Source organism: Papio anubis, chromosome 2, assembly GCF_008728515.1.
Source record: "Papio anubis isolate 15944 chromosome 2, Panubis1.0, whole genome shotgun sequence".
In the NCBI taxonomy this organism is placed as follows: domain Eukaryota; kingdom Metazoa; phylum Chordata; class Mammalia; order Primates; family Cercopithecidae; genus Papio; species Papio anubis.
The window spans coordinates 131197383-131223976 of record NC_044977.1 but is presented as its reverse complement, the minus strand read 5'-3'; the positions used below and the strand labels follow the sequence as shown (position 1 = coordinate 131223976).

Sequence of the window (26594 nt, the reverse complement as noted above, 5' to 3'; positions counted from 1 at the left end):
GAAAAGACACTGGGAAAAATTACCGAGGAAGAGTAAGAGAAGAAACGAGATATACCCAAATTAAGAAGGTCATTAGAACCCAAGCTTTTATATTACTGCTTGAAGGAATCTGATTTCCCTGCTGATTTGGTGCATTCTCAGAGGAGAAAAACAGTTTTTTTTTCATTTACAAAACAATACCAAATGTGTAAAGCAAGAGAGATTGAGGAACATTTTCCTTCTATGATGTAAGAACATAATAAACTCAAACTCATGGTTTTCTTATGGAAAAATTTAAACAGTATTACAGGATTTTGTAACTGGTGAGAACAGAAATCATTTAAACTATTTCATTTTACAGAGAAAGGAACTATGGCCCAGTGACTTCAAGAATACCAAAGCTTAGATATCCTGGATCCAGTCCAATATTCTTTACACTACATCACATTACTTTTTTCATTCTAGGTCTACTTCTGTTACATATTCCTTCAAATAAACTATTTTTCCTTCTCTTTTTCTCTTCAGTGTTTACTTTCAAAATATTCTTTAATTTTTCCTTGTGAACTTATGTTCAAAGACATGAAACTTAGCAACAGAAAAATCTTCATTGAAAGGTAAGTTACTGAATTACTTTGCCAAAGCACTATTTTAAAAGCCCTCTAGTTATGTTCACATACTAAACAGATATATACATGTGCACAGGAAACCATTCATTCACCCAACACATGTTTACTGACCACCTACTATATGTCACAAACTGTTCTGAGTGTTAAGGAGAAAACAGAGAACGAAATGACAAAATCTCTGTCTTCATGGCGTTTATTGCATTTTAGTGTGAGAGACTGTAAATAAAGTTAAAATGTATAGTGTTTCAAAAGCCAGGAAGGACATTTTTAAATAAAGACCTTGAGAAGAGTGATCAAGCCAGGTGGGTAGCTGACATGCAATGAACAAAGAGGGGTAGGAAATGGAGGCTAGCCACCGTACAGATTTTGGCATTTACCCTAAGTGAGCTAGGAAGTCACTGGGGGATGAGCAAAGGAGAGAGGAGAAAAATGTTCTGACTTAAAAGAGAATTACTCCAGCTGCTATGTTGGGATTATACCACAAGTGCAGTAATCCTAGCAAGAGATAACACCTTGGACCAGAGTGGCTGCAGTGGGGACCATAAAACATAATAAGTCTGAATATATTTTGAAGACAGAACCTGCAAAATTTGCTAACAGACTAGACAGAACTGTCAAAGAGAGGAAACAACGATTTTAAGGTTTTTGATCCAAACAACTGAAGGATGGAACTGCCAATTACTGAGATGGGGCAGACTGACTGATTAGCAAGTTCTGGGGCGTAATATCACTTGTAGATATAAGTTTAATATAATGCATCAAAATGAGATGTCAAGTAGTCAGTTGAATCTTGAGTTCAAGAAAGAGTTGAGACTAAAAATATCAATTTGTAAAGTTGACAGCGTCCAAATAATATTTAAAACCAGATCACCAGATGAGATTACCTGTGAAATGAGCATAACCTGAGGCACCACAAAATAAGACGCAGAAGACTAAGAGAGACAGTGAGATAGAAGGCAGTCAAGAATCTGTGCGAGGCCAGGCACGGCATCTTACATCTGTAATTCTAGTACTTTGGGAGGCTAAGATGGGTGGATCACTTGAGGTCAGGAGTTCAAGATCAGCCTGGGCAACATGGCGAAACCCTGACTCTACTATAAATACTAAAATTAGCTGGGCGTGGAGGTGTATGCCTGCAGTCCCAGCTACTCGGGAGGCTGAGGGAGAAGAATCGCTTGAACCCAGGAGGCAGAGGTTGTAGTGAGCCGAGATCGTACCACTGCTCTCCAGCCTGGGTGACAGAGCAAGACTCCATCTCAAAAAAAAGAAGAATCTGTGTGAATATGGAACCAAGTGAAAATACTCTTTTTTAAGGAACCACAATCAACTATATCCAATGTTGGGGACAGGTCAAATAAGATGAGGATTACTAAATGCACATTTACTTTATAAACTAACATGGTTAATCACCAACCTTTGTTTGGATAAACAAAGGTTCCAATATCGCTCCCCATCCCTCATCTACTGAATTCTGATCTGTTTCTGCTACCATTTATTCCCATCCCTGCACACTATTTAATATGCTTAAAATATCACTCAAGACTTAGAGCTTCTAACCCACGTCTCATTTATCGTGGTATAGTACTGGACTGAGTAAGTTACAAAACTAGAACCGAGCCCTAGTATCTACAAAACATTAACTTTTCTCAAAATGGAAATGAAACTCACTCTCCAGCCCTTCTTTGGTCTCTTAAGCCACACTGCAAAGCGATTCCCATTTCTGGTGATGTTTCCAGGGCAAGCTTTTGACTAAATCTGTGTAAACTGACCATAATGGTTCCCTTCTACCAACTGGTCAGTGGAGTAAATGGACAACATTTGCAATCCCAAATTAACCAATTCTATTAGATGAATCAAAAAAATTCCAACTATGAAATGTCAAATATACAAAAAAATTTCATGACATCCAATCCAATGTATTAAAGTTATCTTGTCATACTTGTCTTTTTTTGAATAAACATTTTAAAGTGCTATGAATACTGCTAGAATCTCACTCTATCCACAATCCTCTCCTCCCCTTATTTTTCTCTGCCAGATGCAATGATTTTCCTAATTGCCTGATTAGATTCTCATGGGTGTTTTGGTGTTTTTACTGCGTATCACCAATTTTATATATTTAGGATTTTTACATGAACGATACCATACCATACAAAAGACTACTTTTCAAGCAGTTTTAGATTTACAGGAAAACAGTAAAAAGTACAGGTAGTTCCCATATATTCCCTGCCCCCACACAGGCAAAGCCTCCCACTACATCAACATCCTGTTACCAGAGTGGTACATTTGTTACAACTGATGATCCTACATGTACTATCACCCACAGTCCATAATTTACATTAGGGTTCATTCTTGGTGTCGCATACTTCTATAGGTTTTAACAAATGTATAATGATATGCATCCATTAGTATCAAAACAGTATTTTCATTGCCCTAAAATCCTCTGTGCTCTCCTTATTCATCTTCCTCACTCTCAACCCCTGGCAACTACTGATCTTTTTACTGTCTCTATAGTTTTATCTTTTAAAGAATGTCAGATGGTTGGAAGTATATAGTCTTTCAGTTTGTCTTATTTCTTTTAGCAACATGCATTTAAGATTCTCCACATCGTTTCATGGCTTAATAGCTCATTTCTTCTTAGCACTGACTAACACGCCACTGTCTGGATATACCACAATTTATCCACTTACCTACTGAAGGACATCTTAGTTGCTTCCAAGTTTCGGCAATTATGAATAAAGCTGCTCTGTGTGGACCTAAGTTTTGAACTCATTTGAGTAATTACTAAGGAGTGCTATTGCTGGGTCATATGGCATGAGTATGTTCAGTTTTATACTGCCTCTCAAAGTGACTGTACCATTTTGCCTTCCCAACCAACAATGAATCAAAGTTCCTGTTGCTCCACATCCTCACTGGCATGTGATGTTGTTAGTGCTCTGGTTTTTTTGTTGTTGTTGGTGGTGGTGGTAAAATATACATAACAATAAAATGTACTATCTTAACTACTTTAAAATTTAGAAATTTAAGAAAAACTGTAGTAAAAAACACACAAGCTTTACTATTTTAACTATTTTAGAGTGAGTTCAATAGCATTAAGAACGTTTGTACTGTTGTGCATCATATCTCCCAAAACTATCCTGGTCTTGCAAAAACGAAACACTACATCCATTAAACAACTCCCCATCTCCTTCCCTCTATCCCCTGGCAACCATCATTCCTCTTCCTGTTTCTATGCATTTGCCTATTCTAGGTACCTTGTATAAGTGGAATTATACAGTATTTTTTTGTGTGTGACTGGCTTATTTCACTTGGCATAATGCTTATGATTCACCATGTTGTAATGAGTCAGAATTTCCTGCCTTTTCAAATCTAAATAATATTCCACTGTATGTACATACACATTTTATGTATCTATTTTATACATTAAATAACCTTTTGCTTCCACCTTTTGGAGACTGCAAATGCTGCTACTATAAACTAAAGTGTACAACTATCTTAGTTACTGCTTTCAATTCATCTGGATATATACCCAGAAGTGGAATTGCTGGGTCATATAATAATTGTTTTTCACATTTTGGGAACCACCATTCTGTTTTTCATAGTAGCTTCACCATTGTACATTCTCACCAATAATGTACAGGATTCTGAATTCTCCACATCTTCACCAACAGTTATTTTGTTTTTGTTATTTTTATAGCAGTCATCTTAATAGATGGGAGATGGTATAGTTGTTCTGATCTACATTTCCCTAATGATTACTGATGTTGAGGATCTTTTCATGTGCTTATTGGCTATTTTGTTTATCTTCCTTAGAGAAACATCTTTTCAAGCCTTTTGAACATTTTAAAATAGGATTTTTGCTATTGTTGAGTTTTAGGAGTTCTTTATATATTCTGGATACTAATCTTTTATCAGATATATCATTTGCAAATATTTTCTCACATTCTGCAGGTTGTCTTTTCACTCTTGATTGTTTTCTTGGCGGCACATCAACTTTTCAGTTTGATGTTGTTCCATTTGTCTATTTTTGCTTCTATAGTTTTGAAGCGTCTTATCCAAGAAATCAGTGCCAAGACCAAAGTTATAAAACTTTCTCCATTTTCTTGCAGTTTATCAGTTTCAGATCTTACGTTTAAGTCTTTTATACATTTTGAGTTGATTTTTGTATATAGTACAAGGGTCCAATTTCAGTCTTTTGCATGGTGGATATCAAGTTTTCCCGGCACCATTTGTTAAAGGACTATCCTTTCTCCAATGTGTAGTCTTGGTATGTTTGTTGAAGATCATTTGCCCGAATATGCAGTGGTTTATTTCTGGGCTCTCTATTCCGTTCCACTGTTTATGTCTTTATGCCAGTACCATACTGACTTGACTACAGTAGCTCTGTAATATGTCTTTCAGTCTGGAAGCATGAGGTCTCCAGGCCTCTTCTTTCTAAAGATTGTTTTGGATATTCAGAGTCCTTGTGGTACCTTATGAATTTTAAGGCTGCTTTTCTATTTCTGTAAAAAATGCTGCCATGATTTTGATAGGGCTTGCAATGGAATATTTAGACTGCTTTGGGTTATCATGGACATTTTAACAATATTAAGTTTTCCATCAACATTGGATTTTTTTCCATTTGTGTTTATTTCTTTCGGCAATGTTTTGCATACAAGCCTTTATTTGGTTAGGTTTATTCCTAAGTTTTTTTTTTTTGACACTATTGGAAATGAGATTTTCTTAATTCCCTTTTCAGATTGTCCACTGTTAGTGTATAGAAACACAGCTGTTTTCTATGTTGATTTTGTATCCTGCAACTTTGCTGAATTTATTAGTTCTAACCATTTTTGTGGAATCTTCAGTGTGATTGTGTCATCTGTGAACAGAGATAATTTTACACCTTTGTTATAGATTTGGATGTCTTTCATTTCTTTTTCTTGCCCAACTGCTCTAGCTAGCGTTTTCAGTACTATGTTGAAGAGAAGTGCCAAGAGTGAGCATCCTTGTTTGTTTTGAAAGAGTCTTACTCTGTTGCCCAGGCTGCAGTGCAGTGGCAGTCATTTCAGTCTCAAAATCCTGGGCTCAAGTAGTCTTCCCTCCTCAGCCTTCCGAGTAGCTGGGACTCCATGTGCATGCCAGCAGGCCTGGATAGTTTTTATTTCTTCTTTGTAGAGACAGGGTCTTGCTATATTGCCCAGGCTGCTCTCGAACTCCTGGGCTCAAGTGATCCTCCCACGTAGGCCTCCTTCCAAAGCACTGGAATTATATGCATGAACCAGCACACACTGCCACTGCCTTATTTCTGATCTTACAGGAAATGCTTTCAGTTTTTCATCATTGAATATGTTGTTTGCTGTGGGCTTTTCATATATGGCCCTTATTATGTTGAGATAATTTTCTTCTATTCCTAGTTTGAGTGTTTTTACCATGAAAGGGCACTGAATTTTGTCAAAGTTTGGCACTGAACTTTTCCTTCATCAACTGGTATGACGGTGTCATTTTTGTCCTTCAGTCAGTTAATGTGGGGTATCATACTGATTTTCGTATGTTGAACCATCCTTGCACCCCAGGCATAAATTCCACTTGGTCATGGTATGTGATCCTTTTAATGTGCTAATAGATTTGGTGCACTAGTATTCTGTTAGGATTTTTGCAACCATTTTCCTCCAGGATACTGGCCTGTAGTTTTGTTTTCTTATAATGTCTTTCTCTGGTTTTAGTATCAGAGTAGGGCTGGCCTTGAGTTTGGAACTCTTCCATTTTTTGAAAGAATCTGAGCAGGACTGGTATCAATTCTTCTTTAAATGTTTGGTAGAATTCACCAGTGAAGCCAATGATCCTGGGCTTTTGTTTGTTGGGAGATTTTAAAATTACTGTTTCAATCTCCTTACTACTTACAGGTCTAGTCAGATTTACTACTTCATGATTCAGTATTGACAAGTTATGTGTTTTAGGAATTTATCCATTTCATCTAGGTTATCCAAGTTGTTGGCATACAAAGCCATACATATCCTTTTGCAATACTCTTTTCTCTACAAAAACATATGAAAAGTAAAAACATTGTCTTACAGGAGAAAATACCCAAATATAGGTACATAAATAACTGCTCTAAGAGTTCAGTAAAGGGAAGATTCATATGAATTGATGTGATTAGTGAAAACTTAACTGAGTTGTGGAGGTTTAAGTTCAACCTGGAAGCATAAATAAGAAATGGCAAGGTAAAGGGGAGACTAGAAGGTGTTTCCAGGAGAGACCCAGCACAAGCAAATACAGAAAAAGCAGAACTGAATGTTAAACGTGAGGTGGGTTCACTAGCCTGAAGTAGAGAGTCAGAGATGAAGTTAGTTGGATGGGGGAGTTATCAACTAAAAAGGTAAGAATTTGGACAAGTAATTTCACTTTACTAGCATTTATGCAGTAAACACTCAAATACCTGTTAACCCAAATTGAGAGCCTGAAATGCCTAGCTAATTAAGAACTTCTCAGTGCCTCTTAGAGATAATAGGAAGCCATTGAAGGTTTCTGGGTGGAGAAGTGAAAATAGCAATGATGTTCTGGGAAGTTTACCAAAGTAACTGCATTCTAATGGTTCTCATCTGGGGTGAGTTTGCCACACAAGGGATATTTGGCAATTTCTGAAGACTATTCTTGGTTGTCACAACTAGGAGGGTGGGATGTGCTACTGACATCTAGTAAGTAGAGGCCACAGGTGATGCTAAACATCCGACAGTGCACAGGACACTCCCCCACCCCCGACAAATTATCTGGCCCAAAATGTCAATAGTGCCAAGGATGAAAATCTTTGCTGTATTCTAACATGAGTTACTCTCATGAGAATTCAAATTGAGTTCAAATATGTTTGAAAAAATGTACACATGAAAAAGGAAACAATCCAAAAGACTAACAGTAGTGAGAATATGAAAGATTATTTTAATTTTTCCAAAAATTGTTTTAAAAATGATCATGCATTACTTCTATCAAGAGAAAGAAAGAATTGACCTAAAAATTCTGACCTCATCACTATGCAGTCTATACATGTAACAAAATTGCACTTGTACTCCATAAATTTATATAAGAATACATAAGATAATCTTAAAAATAAAAATTCTAATTTAGTTACTAATTCTAATCAGAGTACATTCCTGTTTTCTTTTAAAAAATTTTTCATTTAATTCCCTCAAATAGTTACTTAAATGCCGACTATATACCAGGCTCTGTGATGAGACTTAAGAATATAGTGGTATACAAAATAGATTAAGTTTCAGGGAGCTTATAGTCTGATGGGAGAAACTAACATTGAGTAAACACACAAATTATCATCAGTGCTCTTAAGGAAAACAAGGGGATGGCCTCGGTGAGTAAATGACTTTGAAGCTGAGATTCAAAGGATGAGAAATAACCATGTAAATGAAGGGAAGAGAAAGGAACAGGAGGGGCAGAGAAAGCATTCTCACAGATAGAGCAGCAGAGGAAAACACCACTGATGTGTTAGTGGAATTAAAAGAAGATGAATGAATGACACTACAAGTAACTAAGGGAAACAGTAGAATGAGAGGGAGGAGAAGTAGACAAGGACCAAATATGGTATGGCCTTGGAGGTCTCAGTAAGGAGTATGGAAGCTCAATGTGGTGAGAAGCTAATGAAGCAGGAGAGGTGAGAATTGATTTACTTTATTATTATTATTTTTAAAAAACAAGGTAACCACTCTGGAGATGAGACAATAATGATTTGCCTCAGATTATGACAGTGAGTAGAAAGTTAACAGGAAAGTAAGAACGGAGGTGGACATTAGCTAAAGTAATGTCATATTTACAACCCTCTCTAAAAGAAACTGCTCTTTCCAGGGTTGCTCCTGAAGAAGCAGTCAAATGATGTTACTTCTCATGTGATACCCCCACACTCCTCACACCACAGAAGACTGGTAGTGGGAGTTGGGAAGAAAGCACCTGACTCGGGAAAAGCCAATCCATAAACAGGCCAGTAGTAAAAACAATCTGCTTTAGCTTGGGCACAGCTTATTAGCTCAGTCAGATTATCTATCTTAGTAATTTAACATAGAATTACATAAAGACTAAGACAGTCAGTAGCTAGGGAAAATAAAACTTAGTAGCTGACTTAGCAGCCGGCAGAGCAGAACTCTGAAGATCCATCAACACCTACCATCAAGACAATCCTACCTGACATGTCTTGGATAACATGAGAGCTGGTCCCTGAACTTTCCTAACATCCCATCCTACTTGACCTAGTCTGAATAAGGATGTGTTCCTTGCATTCTTAAAAGCCTAATTCAAAACAAGTCCCCACTAAGATAGGATTTTAATTCTACAGATGCAGAAATGGAGGCTGAAAAAAATTATTATTAAATTTTCCTAATGGCAAATAGCTAAAGGGATACAATCCTAGGTGTTCCCATGTTAAAAACTAAGCTTTTGCATAAATCTCAAGGAGGTATCAGACACAAAACATTTAGGCTTTTCTTTCTCTTCAAAATTAAGGTAAATTTGAGTTTAGGAAAGAAACATAAGGAATCTAGCTCATACTGACTGAATATACCCATAGTGTCAGCTTAAGGCTGACCGAGAGATCTTAGAGATTTGGACCTGTTAGAACGTAAACTTCATGAGAATAGGAACTCAGCCTGTGTTATGCAGAACCTCCAATAGAAGCTCCAATACAGATGCTGAATAAACATTTGCTTAACAAATGAATTCAATACAAGGAAGGGTAGAAGGAAAAGTCAGTGAAAAAGAGCTGCTTAGAGTTCAACTGTGACCCCCAAACAGTGGAAAGTTTCACAACTCCCACTCATCTCTTAGTTTTCTATTGTCATTTTAAATATTAATATAACATCTTTATTGAGATATAATTCACATACCATATAGTTCACCCATTTAAAGTATACAATTAAGTTATTTTAGTACATTCACAAAGTTGTGCATTAACCACCACCATCTAACTCCAGATGACTTTCAACATCACAAAAATCAGCCCCACACCCACAAGCAATCATTCCTCCTTTTCCCTCTGTCCCAACCCCTGGCAACCACTAATTTATTTTCTGTCTCTATGGACTTCACTATCCTGGACATTTCATATTGTGATACTGTTAAATATTTGGTCTTCATCCCATTTCCAGACATACAACTTCTAAAATTCTTAAAATCTATGCAGTGATGAGCATCTTTTGAAGGCTAATGAGATGACTGGTTCCTGGGGGGCCCTAGATAGTTTCAGAATGAGGTGTGATCACTGGAAAGACCAAGACATGACTAGAAAATTGGCACTTTCAGCGCCACCCTCCAGCCTCTGGGGAGGGAAAAGGGGCTGAAGGTTAAGCTGATCACCAATTGTTAATGATTTAATCAATCATGCCCAATGAAGTTTCCATAAAAACTCAAAATAATTCGGTTCTGAGAACTTGTGGATAGCTCAATACACGCTGGTGCCTAGACGGCATGAAAACTCAGTGCCCCTTCCCGCATACCACATCTGGCTGTTCATCTGTATCCTTTGTAATATCGTTTATTTAAAAAAAAAAATCAGTAAACATAAGGAAAGTGTTTCCCTGAGTTCTGTGAGCCATTCTAGCAAGCTAATTGAACCCAAGGAGCAGGTAGTGTGAACTCTATGTTATAGCCAGTCAGTCAGAGGCACAAGCCTTAACCTGTGCTTGTGATTCCATCTGAAGTGGGGGACACTCCCATGGGACTCAGCTCTCTACCTGAAATCTGATATTATCTCCAGGTAGACACTGTCAGAATTAAATTGAATCAGTGGATACCTAGCAGGTGCCCGTTGCAAAACTGACTACTTAGTTGGTGTGTGGGGAAAAACCCCATATATCTGGTGTTAGAAGTGTTGCGTTGAGTGACTGTGTGAAAGGACAGTGTAGGAAAAAGAGTTTTTTATTTTACTTATTTACTTATTTACTATACCCTCTCAAATATAATTGGAATTATAGAATGTGATCTTTTGTGACTACCTTCTTTCAGGCAATATAATGTTTTCAAGGTTCATCCATACCATTGCATGTGTCAGTACAATAGTCCCCCCTTTATCTGCACAGGATGTGTTCCAAGACCCCGGTAGATGCCTGAAGCTGCAGATAGTACTGAACTCTACATGTAGTATGTTTTTTCCTATGCCTACATATCTATGATAAAACTTACTTTATCAATTAGGCACAGTAAGAGATTAATAACTACTAATAAAATGAAACAATTACAACAATATACTGTAAAAAAATTGTGCATGTGGGATCTCTTTCTCTCTAAATACTAATATCTTATTGTATCGTATTCACCTAGTTTCTGATCACAGTTGACTGCAGGTAACTGAAACTGCAGCTAAGGGTGAACTATTATACTTCATTTTATAGTGGAACAATACTCCATTGTATGTATATACCATACTTAGTTTATGCATTCATCAGTTAATGGGTATTTGGGTTGTTTCCTTCTTTTATTTATTTATTTTTAATTATTATTATTTTTTTAGATGGAGTTTTGCTTTTGTTGCCCAGGCTGGAGTGCAATGGCCTGATCTCAGCTCACCACAACCTCTACCTCCCGGGTTCAAGCAATTCTCCTGCCTCAGCCTCCCAGGTAGCTGGGATTACAGGCATGCGCCACCACGCCTGGCTAATTTTGTATTTTTAGTAGAGATGGGGCTTCTCCATGTTGGTCATGCTGGTCTCCCAACTCCTGACCTCAGTGAGCCGGACCGCCTTGGCCTCCCAAAGTACTGGGATTACAGGTGTGAACCACCGCGCCCAGCCAGGTTGTTTCCTTCTTTTACCTGTTACGGATAATGCTGCTATGGACACTCATTTACAAGTTTTTGTGCAGACATATGTTTTCAATTCTCCTGGATTTATATCTAATTAGAACTGCTGGGTCACATGTTAACTGTTTAACTTTTTGAGGAATTGCCAAACTGCATTCCAAAGCAGCCGTACCATTTTACATTCCCATCAGGCATGTATGAGGGTTCCACTTTCTCCACATCCTCACCAACACCTGTTATTCTCTATCTTTTTATATACTGCCATGCTAGTGGGTGTGAAGTGGTATCTCATTATGCTTTAGAGCTGTGTTTCCCTAATGACTGAGATGGATCCTATTTTTTATTTGTTTATTGGTCTTAATTAAGCTTTTCATCACTGAGTATCCCTTATGTGAAATGCTTGGGAACACAGGTGTTTCAGATTTTGGATTTTTGTGGATTTTAGAATGTCTGCATAATACTTAGAGATTGAGCATCCCTAATCCAAAATCTGGTATGCTCTAATAAGCATTTCCTTTAAGCATCACGTAGGTGTTTAAAGTTTCAGATTTTGAAGCATTGTGGATTTCAGATTTTTGGATTTGGACGTTGAACCTATACTGTCATTGTTTTAAAGCTGGAGAATAAAAAGGAAATTGGGAAAAATTATTCACGACATTAAGAGAAAAAATGTGAACAAATTTAAGGTGTTTGATAACAGCTGATCAACAATGAACCCAATTCTATAGATATATCTGTAAAAAAATGAACATCTCCACATAATATTCAAAAGTGAAATAAGGAACCAAACCTACCCTAAATAGGTAGGATGACAGGTGTGTGCCACCACACCCAGCTAAATTTTTTATTTTTTGTAGAGACAAGGTCTCACTATACTGGCTGGGATGGTCTCAAACTCCCAGCCTCAAGGAACCAAACCCTCTGCACTATTTTAAAGAGAGATGGAAAATATTTGGGTTTCATACCTACTAAAGAACCAGGAGTGATGTAACAATTATTTGAAAACCTTAAGGTATTATCTTGCTTGTTTTTCTGAACCAGTAACAGCTTAAAGTGGCTAAAAAGTCAGTGAAATGACAGAATAGGTGGCGAACAGGACAGGGCCATTTAATACAACCAAGCAGAGACCACTTAATTTGATCTTTCAGGATAAAACTACTCAACTGAATAAATTTATGTAACACCTACCTCAAGGGTCCAGAAAGACATACTTTAAAAAACATAAGGAGTAGATATGTGCAAACTAAAGTTTTCATTAAAGAACAGGACATTGAGATAGACTGATTCACCTTCTAATATTAGACAATTCCATACTGAACTAGTAAAAAACACACTATCTTAGGATTCCGACTTTTGTTAGTAAAAAAATTCATAAAATTCCAAGTTTGTCAAAATACATCATTAATTAAAACATAATTTACATTAAGTTTAAAGTAAATAAAAATTTAGGGAAAAAATGACAGGTGACCAAATTTTGTCCAAATAGTGAATAGACAGTAATAGAAAATAAGTCAGCATTTAAAAATTTCTATCTATCTGAGATGAGATCTCATTCTTGTCACCCAGGTGGGAGTGCAGTGGCATGGTCACAGTTCGTTGCAGCCTCCACTTCCTGGGCTCAAGCAATCCTCCTGCCTCAGCGTCGTAAATAGGCACGACTACAGGTGTGTGCCACCATGCCCAGCTAAATTTTTTATTTTTATTTTTTGTAGAGACAACGTCTCATTATATTGCCTAGGATGGTCTCAAACTCCCGGCCTCAAGCAATCTTCCTGCCTCAGCCTCCTAAAGCAATGGAATTACAGGCATGAGACACTGCCTGGCAAAGTTTAGCATCTTTAATAATCAACTTAATCTTGCATTACCAACAAATATCTACGACCTTAAATCATTTTCATTCTGGGTGCTAAGTAGTGTGAATTATAGTTATTTTCTGATTATATTTACAATCTTTTGAGAAAACAGTTACAAAATCTACATAAAGCATTTAGTAACCCACTTACAACATAGGATTAAAGAAATGAAGTCATAAACTAGTACATACATGACAATTTGGCTGAAGTATGTGGGAGAAAGCAGGCTTTCAGGTGACTGTTAAATAAGGGGAATAGGAAGCCTTCCCCAATTTGTGTGATGTGGTTTGGATTATGGCACATAGAGGTACAAGAGGAATTTTGTAAGAAAAATGTTATTCTGATATGGAACACAGGGGTTTACTTGGATGCAATGTGTGACTACGTAAGTTGGCAGAAATAGTAAGAGGTTCCATTTATTCTGCATGTACTTTATGCTAGGCACTGTTAAGCATTTCAAAGGCTTAGAGAGAATTAAGTTAGCCTCCGTAATTATTAAGTGGAGAAACCGGAGTTCAAACCCAGACCTAAGTGACTCCACAGTCCATGTTCCTTTAACCCCTACACTATAAGGCCTTGTAAGAGCCTGTATTAATTAAAAGTGACATTCATGTGCAAAAGAAGCAATGATAAACCAAGAGAGTGGTACTCGAAGTATGGTCCATGGGCCCCTATGTGGGTTCTGAGACCTTTACATAGAGTAGACAGGGTCAAAACTATTTTCCTAATGATACTACTAATACTTAAAAAAAAAAAAATTGTATTAACATCTGAATTGATGCCAGAGGTAAGACTGCTGGTGCTTCAGAATGAATTAAGGCAATGACATCAAGATGCAACAGTAGTCACTGTATTTCACAGCTAAAATTTTTTAAAAAGTCAGCTCACTTAAGAATGTCCTTGAGGAAACAGTAAAAAATGATTACTTTTATTAAACATTGGCCTTTTCTAATTGGTGAAAAAAATGGAGATTACATATAAGCCACTTCTGCAGCATACCAACTTCTACTGAAGGAAGACTGTCTCAAGGAAAAAGTACTTGTGCAACTGAGTTGTGAACTGACCTAGCCACTTTTTTCATGGAACACTATTTTTACTTGAAAAAACGACTGACAGACAAATCATAGTTATTCAGACTTAATGGCTGGAAGATGTTTTCACAAAAATGAGCAAAGTGAGTCTAGGGCTTCAAGGATAACCATTTACAGCATTTATTGCTAATGATAAAATTTCAGCTTCCTCTGAACTTGTCCCAGAGGCATGGTAAAAAAAGAAAAAAAAAATTGAGCCTCCAAGGGAAAGTTAGAATTTTAGAAAACTTGTATCCACTACTGTGAACCTGACAGATTCTCAATACTTAAGATTTTTCTGAATTGTGTGGTTAACAATCATGAATTTTTTATTGAATAAGAATATGTTAGCATTTGGAAGATCTGCATAACTCATGACATGATGTTTTCCAAATAATCCAATGCATGGTGTTACAAAAAGCATCAGTGAAAGATGGGTAAAAGTTACACCTGAAATGCAAGACAGACCAATAGATTTTAATGTAACAGTGTAAGAAAACTTCACTCATATGGCTTCAGGTTCTACATTGCAACTAATCTTTAAGAAATTACCTCTTGTGGAATTACGGTGCAGTATCACTTAATCTCCATAATTATCCTGAAAAGCCTATGAAAACACACATACCTTCCTTCTTCAACTGCCTGTCTGTGTGAAGGTGGATATTCTTCACACACTTAGACCAAAACATGTATCACAATAGACTGACTGCAGAAATAGATGAGAATTCAGTTGTCTTAAGTCAAACATTAAGACCTGAAAAAAAGGTTCAACATGGCCATTCTTCTCACTATGTATTTTTGGTTTTGAAAAATGTCCTTATTTTATAGGTGCCAATATAAAGATAGCTCTCATATTAACTATAGAAAAAGGAAGAACTCCAACGCTGTCTTTTACCAAACCTAAATGAAAAGCACAGAAAACAGTGTTTTCTAGTGCTTGAAAGTCCACAAGTGACACACAATTTCCAAAGAACCCTCTGAGAAAAAAAGAAAACATTTACTGAATACCTATTATACCCCATGGACTATGCTCAGTGCTTTCACATAAAACCTTTTCATCAAATTTGAGACCAGCACTAAGGCTGAAAGTCAAATGGAGTAAATATGGTATATACAAAAAGAACAGACTCTTGACACACCTGAATTAAAATCATTCCCTTGAATGTTATCTTATTAAATCAAAAGCACAAGAGTTTCTTCTTTAAAATTTTTTCTTTAAAATAAATTCAATATTTATAAGATTGAGAGAAATGTGAATACAGTTAAAAGCATATACAGTGGGTGCTTAAAAGGTTTCCTTCAGTCATACTTCTTTCTTCTGTTCCAAAACTAAAACAGTGAGTAAGTACCAAAATCAGCGATCAAGGTTAAATTTGATGACATGCTTTTGTTTCATTCATCACTACAGGTCTCAAATAGATGAATGCTGCTCCAGAAAACATTTAAAAATATCTTAAGGACCCACAACCACTATCAGGTATTAGAAATCAATGTTTAAAAACTACCTATGCATTTTTTTTTTCTAAAATAGCTTCATTCTTTAAAATCTAAATCACTCCTACAATTCTTCCCAATCTTGTATATTCATTTGACATACTTAGTGACTATGAAATATAAGGGCATCTTGGTATCTCCAAGAAAACTATCAATGAAGCAATTCTCAAACTGGCTACCTTGTAAACCAGCAAAGTTGGCAGGAAGCACCAAAACAATCATTTAATTCCTAACTATATTTCTATCAGATATTTCATACTGTCACATGCTTGGACTATTATGTGAAAAATTAGACAGTAGTTATTTTAAGTATAGTAAATATGTTCCAAGATTTGTGGTGAGAGAGATCAGTCTCTAAAAGTTAACAAGACTTAATACCTTAACAATGCTTTTCACTCTGTACGCTTTAACAAATCACCAAGGCTCTTTCAAAACAACAAAAGAGCTGATCAATTTATTAAACTCTTGTCAATCAAGTACCTTTTTTAAAAAAGTTCAAGCTGACTTCATATTTTGTGTTTGTGTGGATAATCACAAGTTTCTAATTATGTAGCATTTTAATATTCTTTTATATTTAGGGTAAGTTGTTTTCTTAAAGTTGTGTTTTTAAAAGATCTAGTTATATTTTATGCTCTATTTGAACCCAGACACTCAGAACTTTCATAAAAAGTATGCAGGTTTATTAGGAAATCTACCAGAAAATTCCCCTCTACTTTAAAAAACATCAACTATATGAGCTTAATTTACTTTATCCTGACAAATTTTTTATTTCAAGTTTGGTCACTACCCATTTCCTGTGTTGCACTGCATACCCTCTTTTCTATGGTTACTATTCTCAAACTAAGACTGGGGATCTTCAACCACACTGTAAGAAGCAGCCATGCTATGGTGGATATCATCTGATAGTTCCTGAAAATTATTTTAAATGGGTACTCAACCCCATATGCCTTCTTTGATGCTTTTTGTCTTTCAAGAAACCTAACATGACCACATTTTAGAGGAGCCAGAATGGTAGGAACAAATATCATATTGAAATCTATGAACTTTCAACTCCAACACTCAGAAATTAAAACTTTAAAAGGATCACTAATGTGGTGTGTCTAAACTGCCCTTCAATGAGCAACTACATGTCTCTGTATTAAAAACTTTTTCTATTTTGTTCAATGTAACAAGTTATACAAGCAGAGAGAAAAACAGCCACTGAAAATAAGGGAGTAAGAGAATCAATTATACTGAATCCTATTAAATCCCTTCCCTCCCCCCAAACAGAAAAGCTGAAGGTGATAAAACGCTCAGAGAATTGCCAGGCATCTTCCTAACATTACCTATTAATCTTCACAACACTCATGAAGCAGATGTCAAGTACCTCTAGTTTTACAGATGAAAGAACCATAAGACTAAGCGATTTCCCCCAAGGTCATACACAAAGTTAGAGATCAAATTAAACTAAACTCTAGGACTTTGTACTCTTCATCATTTCTAATCAAATAAACTGTTAGATCAAAATATGCTACAATTACCTCTCCCTAAATGCTATACTCTGTACATGGGCTGTTCCAGTAAGGTAGCCACTAGCCACATGTGGCTATCAAGCACTTGAAATGCAGCTAGTCCAACTGGAGGTATGCCATAACTGTAAAATACAAACTGGATTTTGAACGTATGAAAGGAATAATATGAAACGTCTCAATTATTTTACACAAATTAGATGTTGCAATGGTATTTTGGATGTACTGGATTAAGTTAAATTCATCGGACAGCACTGGCCCATAATTCTTTCCAAAGACTTCCCATGAAATAGATGCCATCACAAGATTCCAGTCAAAAAGCAATTATTTTCTTAGAATTTGCTGTATTCTACATACATTATGTAATGCAATGTAGTAACCATATCTAAAGGGTGATAAGTGTTTAGAGAGATGCGGCATATATGTAAGTAACAAATACACAAAACAGACCACCGTAGTGTTCTCTAAACATAAAAAAGAATGTTTCTATCTCATTACAAGTATACGAGATTTTCAGTAAGCCACAGTGTGGACAATGTATGACTTTCCATTAGAGTCATATGTTATTTCCTTAGGTGGAAAAGTGAAAATATTCCTACCCCTAATGTATGCAAAAGGATATTAAAGTCACCAGAGGACAACCATAAGGCACTATGAATTTCTAAACAAACAAACAAACAAACACCCTCGTTAATGTCAATGTATACTTGTTTTTTTAAAGTCACACATCACAATCTTCTTCTAATACAGCCTCAGCACTTAATCTGATTTTGACTAAAGTGCTAAAAGATATGAGGTAGGAGGAAACATCAATTTAAAAAATAAGGATAACTTCAGAAAGTCTGACAATTCCACCAAAGGTTGAACGTCACTTTCCATATGATCTAGCAATTCTATTCCTAGGCATATAGCCAAGAGAAATAAAACATACGTCCACACAAACATGTTCTTAGCAGTATTATGTAAAATAGCTAAAAAAGTGGAAACAATGAAAATGTTCATTAACTGATGAACGGATAAATAAAATGTGGTATATCCATGAGCTGGAGGATCATTAGGTCATAAGGAGAAATGAAACACTGATACATTCTTGTTACGACATGGATAAACCTTGAAAACATTACACTATGTGAAAGAAGTCAGTTACAAAAGAGCACAAATTGTACAATTCCATTTATATGGAATGTCCAGGATAGGCAAATCTAAGAAGACAAAAAACTGGTTGCCTGGGGCTGGGGTAGTTGGGAATTGGAGAGTGACTGTTAATGAGTACAGGTTTCTTTTTGGCGTGGTGAAAATGTTCTAAGATTGATTGTGGTGATGGCTGCAAAACTGCGAATACACTAAAAGCCACTTTAAGTGGGTGAATTGTATGCCATGTGAATTACATCTCAATGAAGCTGCTAGAAAAAAGAAGCCAGAAATGTAGAGGAAAAAAGGGTTACAGGGATCTGTCAAGCACCTAATTGCTCTTTTTCTGGATTCTGTAATTTTGTGGTACTTATCAGTTTTTAAGTTTTATCATTTGTGATTTTTTTCTCATTCTAAGTATTCATATTAGTAAAAAACACCTTCACCACCACAAGTAAACTTACTGAAAAATCATTGTTATTTAAGAAGCTCATTTTTATAGCATGCGAATTATCTCAATAAAGATGTGACATCTTTGCATTAAAAAAGGGATCACAACGGTAATATGTTAACCTTAAAAGAACCACAGAATTAACAGCCCTGGACACTTAGTACTCCCTCAAATTATGAAACCCACTAAAACGCATAAACTACTTTAAAGATAATATTAACAGCTTTGTAAAAAGCCCAAAAAATATTTCAGTCAAGCAAACGCTCAAGTTCAGAAATGTCATGGGAAGTTGAAGATTTCATTACGAAAACATACCGAGGAACAACATAAAAAATACTGCTTGACCACTTTCCCTAAAAGCTAAACTCCTGATTAAGATGCAGAAGGGAAGTATTAAAATAAATCTATTTATCTAAACTATTAAAGCTGAAGGGAAGAAGTCTTCTATCAAAAATCTCAGTGAGGTGTGTGGGTATGCGTGTGTGAATGCATGTATTTAAACCATACGCCCCATGTAGACAATCTGGGGAGCAGCTGTATCTAAGACAATGATTTTTTTTTTCTTTTTTAAATAATCAAACGTGATGGTGCCATTCCCTAGCCCACCCCATCCCCCACTACCACCACCAGCAGGTGGAGGGAAAGGATACTGTAGACTAGAGGATGACAGCTTTGTTTAACCCTTTGGACTTTATATGTAAGAATGCAGCTGGTGGTCTCCTCTCAGGAGGGGGTAAAGAGATTTGTGGACAAGCTGAAATAAGGGGTATCCTTTGCCTGGAAGAGGGCACACCGTGAGCCACATCTTGAATCAGCTATATCCAGAGTAAAACACAGGCCGCTGGAAGGCACTGTTAGCATCACCAGGATGGCCTCTCACGCCGGGGGTGTTTTTTTCAACGGAGAAGTTGTCCTGTAGTTTGGATATTGGGGGGAGGCAGGGGTAAAGCGGGAGTCGGGAAGACCAGAAAAAATGCCTTTAAGTGGAGACGCCTCAGGCCTCGCTGAGGAAGTTCAGAGCCCCACTCGGTCGCCACACGCTCACCCTCCCACCCCCACCGCCCTCCTTCCCGCAGCGCCAGACGTCGGTGCCCGAGCGAGAGCCGGAATCTCCGCCGCTGCCAGGGAGGGCCGCGGCCCGGGCCGGGCAGCGCCGACCGTACACGCACGCCTCCTCCGCACGCGCCGCGCCCGGCCTCCCCGCCGCGCGGCCCGACCCCTCGCACCCGCGCCGGGCCGGCTCTGCCGGGCAGGCCTAGGCCGCGCCGGCCGTACCCGGGCACCTCGCTCCCCGGCGGAGGCGGAGCAGGCCCGACATAAACTTCCCGGCGCGCTAGCAGAGGCGTCACGGACGGGCCGGCCCCCAGCGCCATTCCCCGAGGCCCGGAGGCGGCTCCCGCCCCTACTCCCCACACTCGGGGTCCCGGCGGAGACCAGCCCCAGGCCCACGGCCCCCACCCCTCCGGCGTCGTCCAGCAGTTTACCTCCAAGTCGCGGCCTTTGTTCTTGAAATTCTTGAGCCGTTGGTTGTCCAGTTTCTCGTTGTCCGCCATGGCCGGGCCGGTGACTCCTTCCCCCGCCCGGGCCCCGCGGGATCCGCCCCAACCACCGCGCCGCACCGACACTCCCAGGAACCGGGTCGCCGCCTGAGCTGCTGTGCTCGCCGCGCCGCCGCTTCCTTCCTCCTCTCACCTGCCTCCGCCGCGGCCTTCTCCTCTCCCCGCCCGCCCCCCCGCCCTAACCCCAGCGCGACTGCAGCTCCGGCAAAGACAACTGTGGGGCCGGGCGGCGGCAACGGCGGCGGAATGTGCTGCCGGCTGAGAGGGGGAGGCAGCCTCGATCTGAGGGCCCCGGAGCTGCGGCCACGCCCATCGCCTCCAGCCCAGCTCGCCCATTGGCCAACCAGGCTCCGGTGCGTTCGACCAATGGGAAGGGGCGATGGAGAGCCGGGGCGGATAGAGCAAACGGAAAGGGGAAGCGAACGACGCTGGGAGGAGCCGGCTCGGGGCCGGGAGGGGTGCGGCTGGGGTAGACAGGGAAGGACCACGTGCCTTTGGAGAGAGGGGGAGGAAGCGACAGAGAAGTACACTTCAGGGGAAACCAGCAAGGGGAAGGAGAGGCCGGGGAACGCAGCAGGGCGAGTTGATTTGCATCACTCGTCCGGGAAGCCCTAGATGCAGGGGTCCAGCGTCGAGACTGCGTTAAAGTAACGTTCTTCTCTCCCCGGGCGCGCCCTGTCTTCCTGGGCATTCCTTGCGCTCTCTGTTCGCTTTGCAGAGAGATCTGAGCTTCGCTTTTTCCCAGGTCGGACGCTCGCAGCTCCGTTCCCGGGCTGGAGCTCCCTGCCGTCCAGGGTCGAGTCTGGGGGCCAGAACCTGCAGGGATGACGTGAGTTGAGGAGGCTCAGCGGAAAGCGACAGGAACGGTGGGTGGAAAAGGAAAGGGCCCAGTAGACGTATCTGATTTATCTTCTGTGACTAAGCGCCCGCAACAGGTAGGAATTTAGGCAGACCTGGTGATCCTTGGACAATAGCACTTCCTAGGTAATTCGTCTTAGAAAGTTAAAGAAGCTGCTTGACCACAAAGTATGAACTTCTGGAGGGCGGAGCCCGTGGCAGCTGACAGGGAATATTGTCTGTTGAGAAAGGAAATGAATTCCAGGGATACCAGGGACAACATTACCAGAGGCAGAAATGACACGAGATACAAAAGAACGTATTCAAAAATTTCACAAAACAGAAATGGAAAATTATTTTAAAATATATTGAAATATCAACGAATAACATCTCAAATGTCCAGGAATATGTAAAGCAGCAACTCTGGTCGGAAGCAAGGAATCGAGGCGTTGGGTGTGTTTAAACTTGGCGAGGCAGGGAGAAGAGACCCTGATACAAACTCCTTAAGAATCGTTGACTCCCGGTCCTTTCTAGTATATTTTTTGAGCAGAACAACATGCAGAGATAAATGTTTAAAATGCATATGCTTCTTAGGGAAACACTTTTAAAGCCAACAGAGGGGAATTTTTTTTTTAAGTTAAAATGGAAGAAGTCAGTGGGTTTAACAGATGTGAACAACTGAGTTTCCTTTGGGGGAGAGGTAATGAAAAGAGCCGGAGTGCTTTAGGAATCACTTTGGAGAGGATATTGTAGTGGGGGAAAGGAAGGTAAAAACTTAGGAAGCAGAGTAGTACCTTTAAAGTCGTCAATACTTTATAGACCATCAACTGGGCTATGGACAACAGAAGCTGTGCCTGGGAATAACTCACACTGAAGGTTAACTTGAATATAAATTTAGAACAGATCTTAAATACAAATGATGATGTTCATTATAAAATGTTATTCCTCAAAGAGTCATTTAATTGAAGTAACATTGTATTTGCATACCAGAGCACTGATGTTTTTCAAAATGTGTTTAGGATAAGAAAATTCACTTGAAAAGCTGGAGTATGTGTGTATTTTGTGCCATCATGGATTTTATCATAAGCAGTGTTCAAGAAAACAAATTACCAGCGAATTCCCACCCTATGAATAAAAGTTATCCTGTCAACGTATCAATAGATGAACATTTTGTTACTTCTTGGAATACATGTCATGGTAGCTTTCATGATGAAGTTTATAGAAGTGTCCGTTACATGTCTTCGTGTCTCCAGCTACAACTGAGTGTCTCTGATGATTAAACAACAACCCGAGTTTTCTCTCTGCAGAAGACTCCTAAAAAAGGGTTGCAATTAGTTACCAACTCAGAAAGATGCAATACAAATAGGAAATAACCGCAATTTATGATTTTATTTGTTTATCTAAAATCTGTCTTCCTCCCTAGACAGTAAGCTCTCTGAAGTTAAGAAGCATAGTTGTTGGCCGGGCGCGGTGGCTCAAGCCTGTAATCCCAGCACTTTGGGAGGCCGAGACGGGTGGATCACGAGGTCAGAAGATCGAGACCATCCTGGCGAACACGGTGAAACCCCGTCTCTACTAAAAAATACAAAAAACTAGCCGGGCGAGATGGCGGGCGCCTGTAGTCCCAGTTACTTGGGAGGCTGAGGCAGGAGAATGGCGTAAACCCGGGAGGCGGAGCTTGCAGTGAGCTGAGATCCGCCCCCACCGCACACAGACCGGGGCAGAGACGGGAAACAACATCAAAAAAAAAAAAAAAAAAAAAAAGAAGCATAGTTGTTTTGTTCACTACTGTATACCCAGCACCTAATAGTACTTGGCACATAAGTACTCAGGAACTATTTGTCAAATGCAAGAACGTATGCCCCGAAAGTAGGAGTCAGGAAAACCAGAAAAAATGCCTTTAAGTATTACAGAAATGCCACAGGCCTCCACTTAAATTGAAAAACAAGCTAACACCTCTTGATAAAAATGTGGATTGAGATCAACAAGCAGCTTCTCCACTCCTTCTGGAATCTCCACCTGGTTCAGCCTGCCTGCCTCCGCCATGTCCATCAGGGTGACCCAGAAGTCCTATAAGGTGTCCACCTTTGGCCCAGGCTTTCAGCAGCCGCCTCTATATGAGTGGGTCCAGTGTCTGCACCAGCTCCTCAAACTTCTCTCCCTCGTGGGGAGCAGAAGTTTCTGGGGTGGCCTGGGCAGAGGCTATGGTGGGGCCAGCAGCATGGGAGGTATCACCACCATCACGGTCAACCAGAGCCTGCTGAGCCCCCTTAACCCTGAGGTGGACTCCAACATCCAGGCTGTCCACACCCAGGAGGAGGAGCAGATCAAGACCCTCAAGTTTGCCTCCTTCATAGACAAAGTACGGTTCCTGGAGCAGCAGAACAAGATGCTGGAGACCAAGTGGAGCCTTCTGCAGCAGCAGAAGATGGCTGGAAGCAGCGTGGACAACATGTTCGGGAACTGTATCAACAACCTTCGGCAGCAGCTGGAGCCAGGAGAAGTTGAAGCTGGAAGCGGAGCTTGGCAACATGCAGGCGCTGGTGTAGGACTTCAGGAACAAGTATGAGGATGAGATCCATAAGTGTACAGAGATGGAGAATGAATTTGTCCTCATCAAGAAGGATGTAGATGAAACTTACATGAACAAAGTAGAGCTGGAGTCTCATCTGGAAGGGCCGACTGTATGAAGTGGCGATCCAGGAGCTGCAGTCCCAAATCTCCAACATGTCTGTGGTGCTATCCGTGGACAACAGCTGCTCCCTGGACATGGACAGCATCGTTGTTGAGGTCAAGACGCAGCACGAGGAGGTTGCCAACCGCAGTTGGGCTGAGGCTGAGAGCACGTACCAGATCAAGTATTTGGAGCTACAGATGCTGGCCAGGAGGTACGGGGATGACCTGCAGCATACAAAGACTGAGATCTCCAAGATGAACCAGAATATCAGCCAGCTCCGGGCTGAGATTGAGGGCCTCAAAGGCCAGAGGGCTTCCCTGGAGGCCGCTGTCACAGATGCTGAGCAGTGTGGGGAGCTGGCCATTAAGGATGTCAATGCTAAACTGTCCGAGCTGGAGGCCACACTGCAGCGCGTGAGTACCAGGAGCTGAGGAACGTCAACTTGGCCCTGGACATGGAGATCGCCACCTACAGAAAGCTGCTGGAGGGCTAGGAGAGCTGGCTGGAGTCTGGGATGCAGAACATAGGTATCCATATGAAGACAACGAGTGGCTATGCAGGTGGTCTGAACTTGGCCTATGTGGGCCTCACAAGCCCTGGCCTTAGCTATGGCCTGGGCTCCTGCTTTGGCTCTGGCACAGGCTCCAGCTCCTTCAGCTGCACCAGCTCCACCAGGGCCATGGTTGTGAAGAAGATAGAGACCCGCAATGGGAAGCTGGTGTCCGAGTCCTCTGACTTCCTGCCCAAGTGAACAACTGTGGCAGCCCCTCCTAGTCTGTTCCTCCTGTGGCTGCCACAGACTCCGGGAGGGAGGCTGCTGTGTGGGGGAGCACAGAGAACAGGAGACCCCCCTGAGGCTCAGCCCACCTGCAGGGGAGTTTACTGCCTGGTGATCCAACACACACACACACAAAATTGTAGATTGAGTCGTTATTGCTTCTAGTTTACTGAGTTCCTTTTATTAATATAAATTCTTGATTTGGTATCATGCTCATTCTGGGGTGAAAAGTTTAGGGAATAAATCAGACATACATTTCAGGGAAAAAACCCCTACATATTTAAAAGTAGTTGTGACACACTTTGTTAAACAATTATCCTTAATTATAATTCTTAGGTAGTCTATTGGCTTAAATTTATTACTTGAAATTGTCACTACTCGTTTGCCAAGTTTATATGTTTAGTGTCTGTACTTCCGGTTCTTCCCAGATAGAAGATACATAATTTATCAAATGGGCAAAGAAGTCTTTCAGGGAGTTGGTAATAGCTCTACATGCTGATTGGTAATTGAATTAGCAAGATATAGTAGATCTAACTGATTAGGAGGTTTCAATTTTACTTGCTGGACTAAGGAAGTAAAATGCAGAATTATTAATAACCATTTCAATATTATCTTAATTTGGGATGTGATAAATTATCACAAACTGAGTGGCTTAAACAACAAATACTTCTCACAGTTAGGGAGGACGTGAAGTCCATTATTAAGGCAGATCTGGTATGTGGTGAGAATTCACTTCCCGGTTTGGAGATGGCTATCTACTTATTGTATCCTTGTATGTTGGATAGTAGCCAGGAAGCAAGCTCTCATTTCTCTTATACGGGCACTAATCCCATTCATGAGGGCCTCACCCTCATGACCTAATTACTTCCCTCAAACCTCACCCTTAACGCCATCACATGGGGGTTAAGATTTCAACATAAATTTTGGGGGAACACAAACATTTAGTTCATGACTAACGCAGACTATTTAACAAAGACACTTTTTTGTGTATATGAAGTATAGTTGTTATAACCAAACACCAGAAAACCTATTCTGTATCTGAGACCTGTTTTGCAATAGGCTATTTGGTGTTAGGTAATGATCTTCTGACTTGTAATCACTCTTGGTATTGGGAAAGTCTAAAATATTATGGAGATACTTGCTTTCAGTGTGTCATGAAATTCTCTGAGTCACTTTCTGAATAGAGAAACTCTGTTCTGCAACAGACATTTGTGAAAGGATTTGTGAAGACTTACACAGGATTTTGGTTGATCAAATGCAATCTCAAAAATAATTATAATTGTGAGTTAAGCAGTTTAGACTCTTCTCATGATACATGCATTAAACTGAAGATTATAGAATCTTTCTTTGTAATATGGATCCTATGGTTCTCTGTTACTGTTTGGGGGAATACCTGAGATTATGTTTGATTTCCGGAGCAAAAGGCTGGATAGTTAGTGTTGGCTGAAAAGAGAAGGAATTTTTTTTTTTTAATTTTGAAACAGGGTTTCACTCTGTTTCCCAGGCTGGAGTGCAGTGATCTCGGCTCACTGCAACCTCTGCCTCCTGGGTTCAAGCAATTCTCCTGCCTCAGTCTCCTAAGTAGCTGGGATTACAGGCACTCACCACCACACCCAGCTAATTTTTGTATTTTTAGTAGAGACGGGGTTTCACCATATTGGTCAGGCTGGTCTCAAACTCCTGACCTTGTGATCTACCCGCCTTGGCCTCCCAAAGTGCTAGGATTACAGGCGTGGTACTGTGCCTGGCCTCAGGAATTTTATATGTTGCTAAATCTTACTAAAATATAATTGATTTTGTTACGGTTGGACTCCTGCTTTTTTGAGAGAAAAATATTAAGACTTTGGTAATACACCTTTATTTTCT

At 39.8% G+C, this 26594-nt stretch overlaps 1 protein-coding gene and 1 pseudogene across 4 annotated transcripts in view; one reads left to right on the top strand and one right to left on the bottom strand.

Annotated features, from left to right (window-relative positions):
* Window positions 1-20732, bottom strand: part of KPNA4 (karyopherin subunit alpha 4) — a 69459-nt gene extending 48727 nt beyond the window's left edge. For 2 of the 3 annotated variants that reach the window (XM_031663615.1, XM_021934714.2), the window contains exon 1: window positions 20362-20732. In XM_031663615.1, coding sequence (XP_031519475.1) covers window positions 20362-20430 — 69 coding nt within the window. In that variant the 5' untranslated portion in view covers window positions 20431-20732. Of the gene's footprint in view, window positions 1-19670; window positions 19791-20361 lie in introns of all 3 variants that reach the window. The other variant, XM_031663616.1, reaches the window with a different exon arrangement.
* A 2296-nt stretch (window positions 20733-23028) lies between these two features.
* On the top strand, window positions 23029-26068 carry LOC101015543 (annotated as a pseudogene). The gene has a single exon (XR_643982.4). The product of XR_643982.4 is annotated as a keratin, type II cytoskeletal 8 pseudogene (transcript).
* Window positions 26069-26594: the final 526 nt, after the last annotated feature.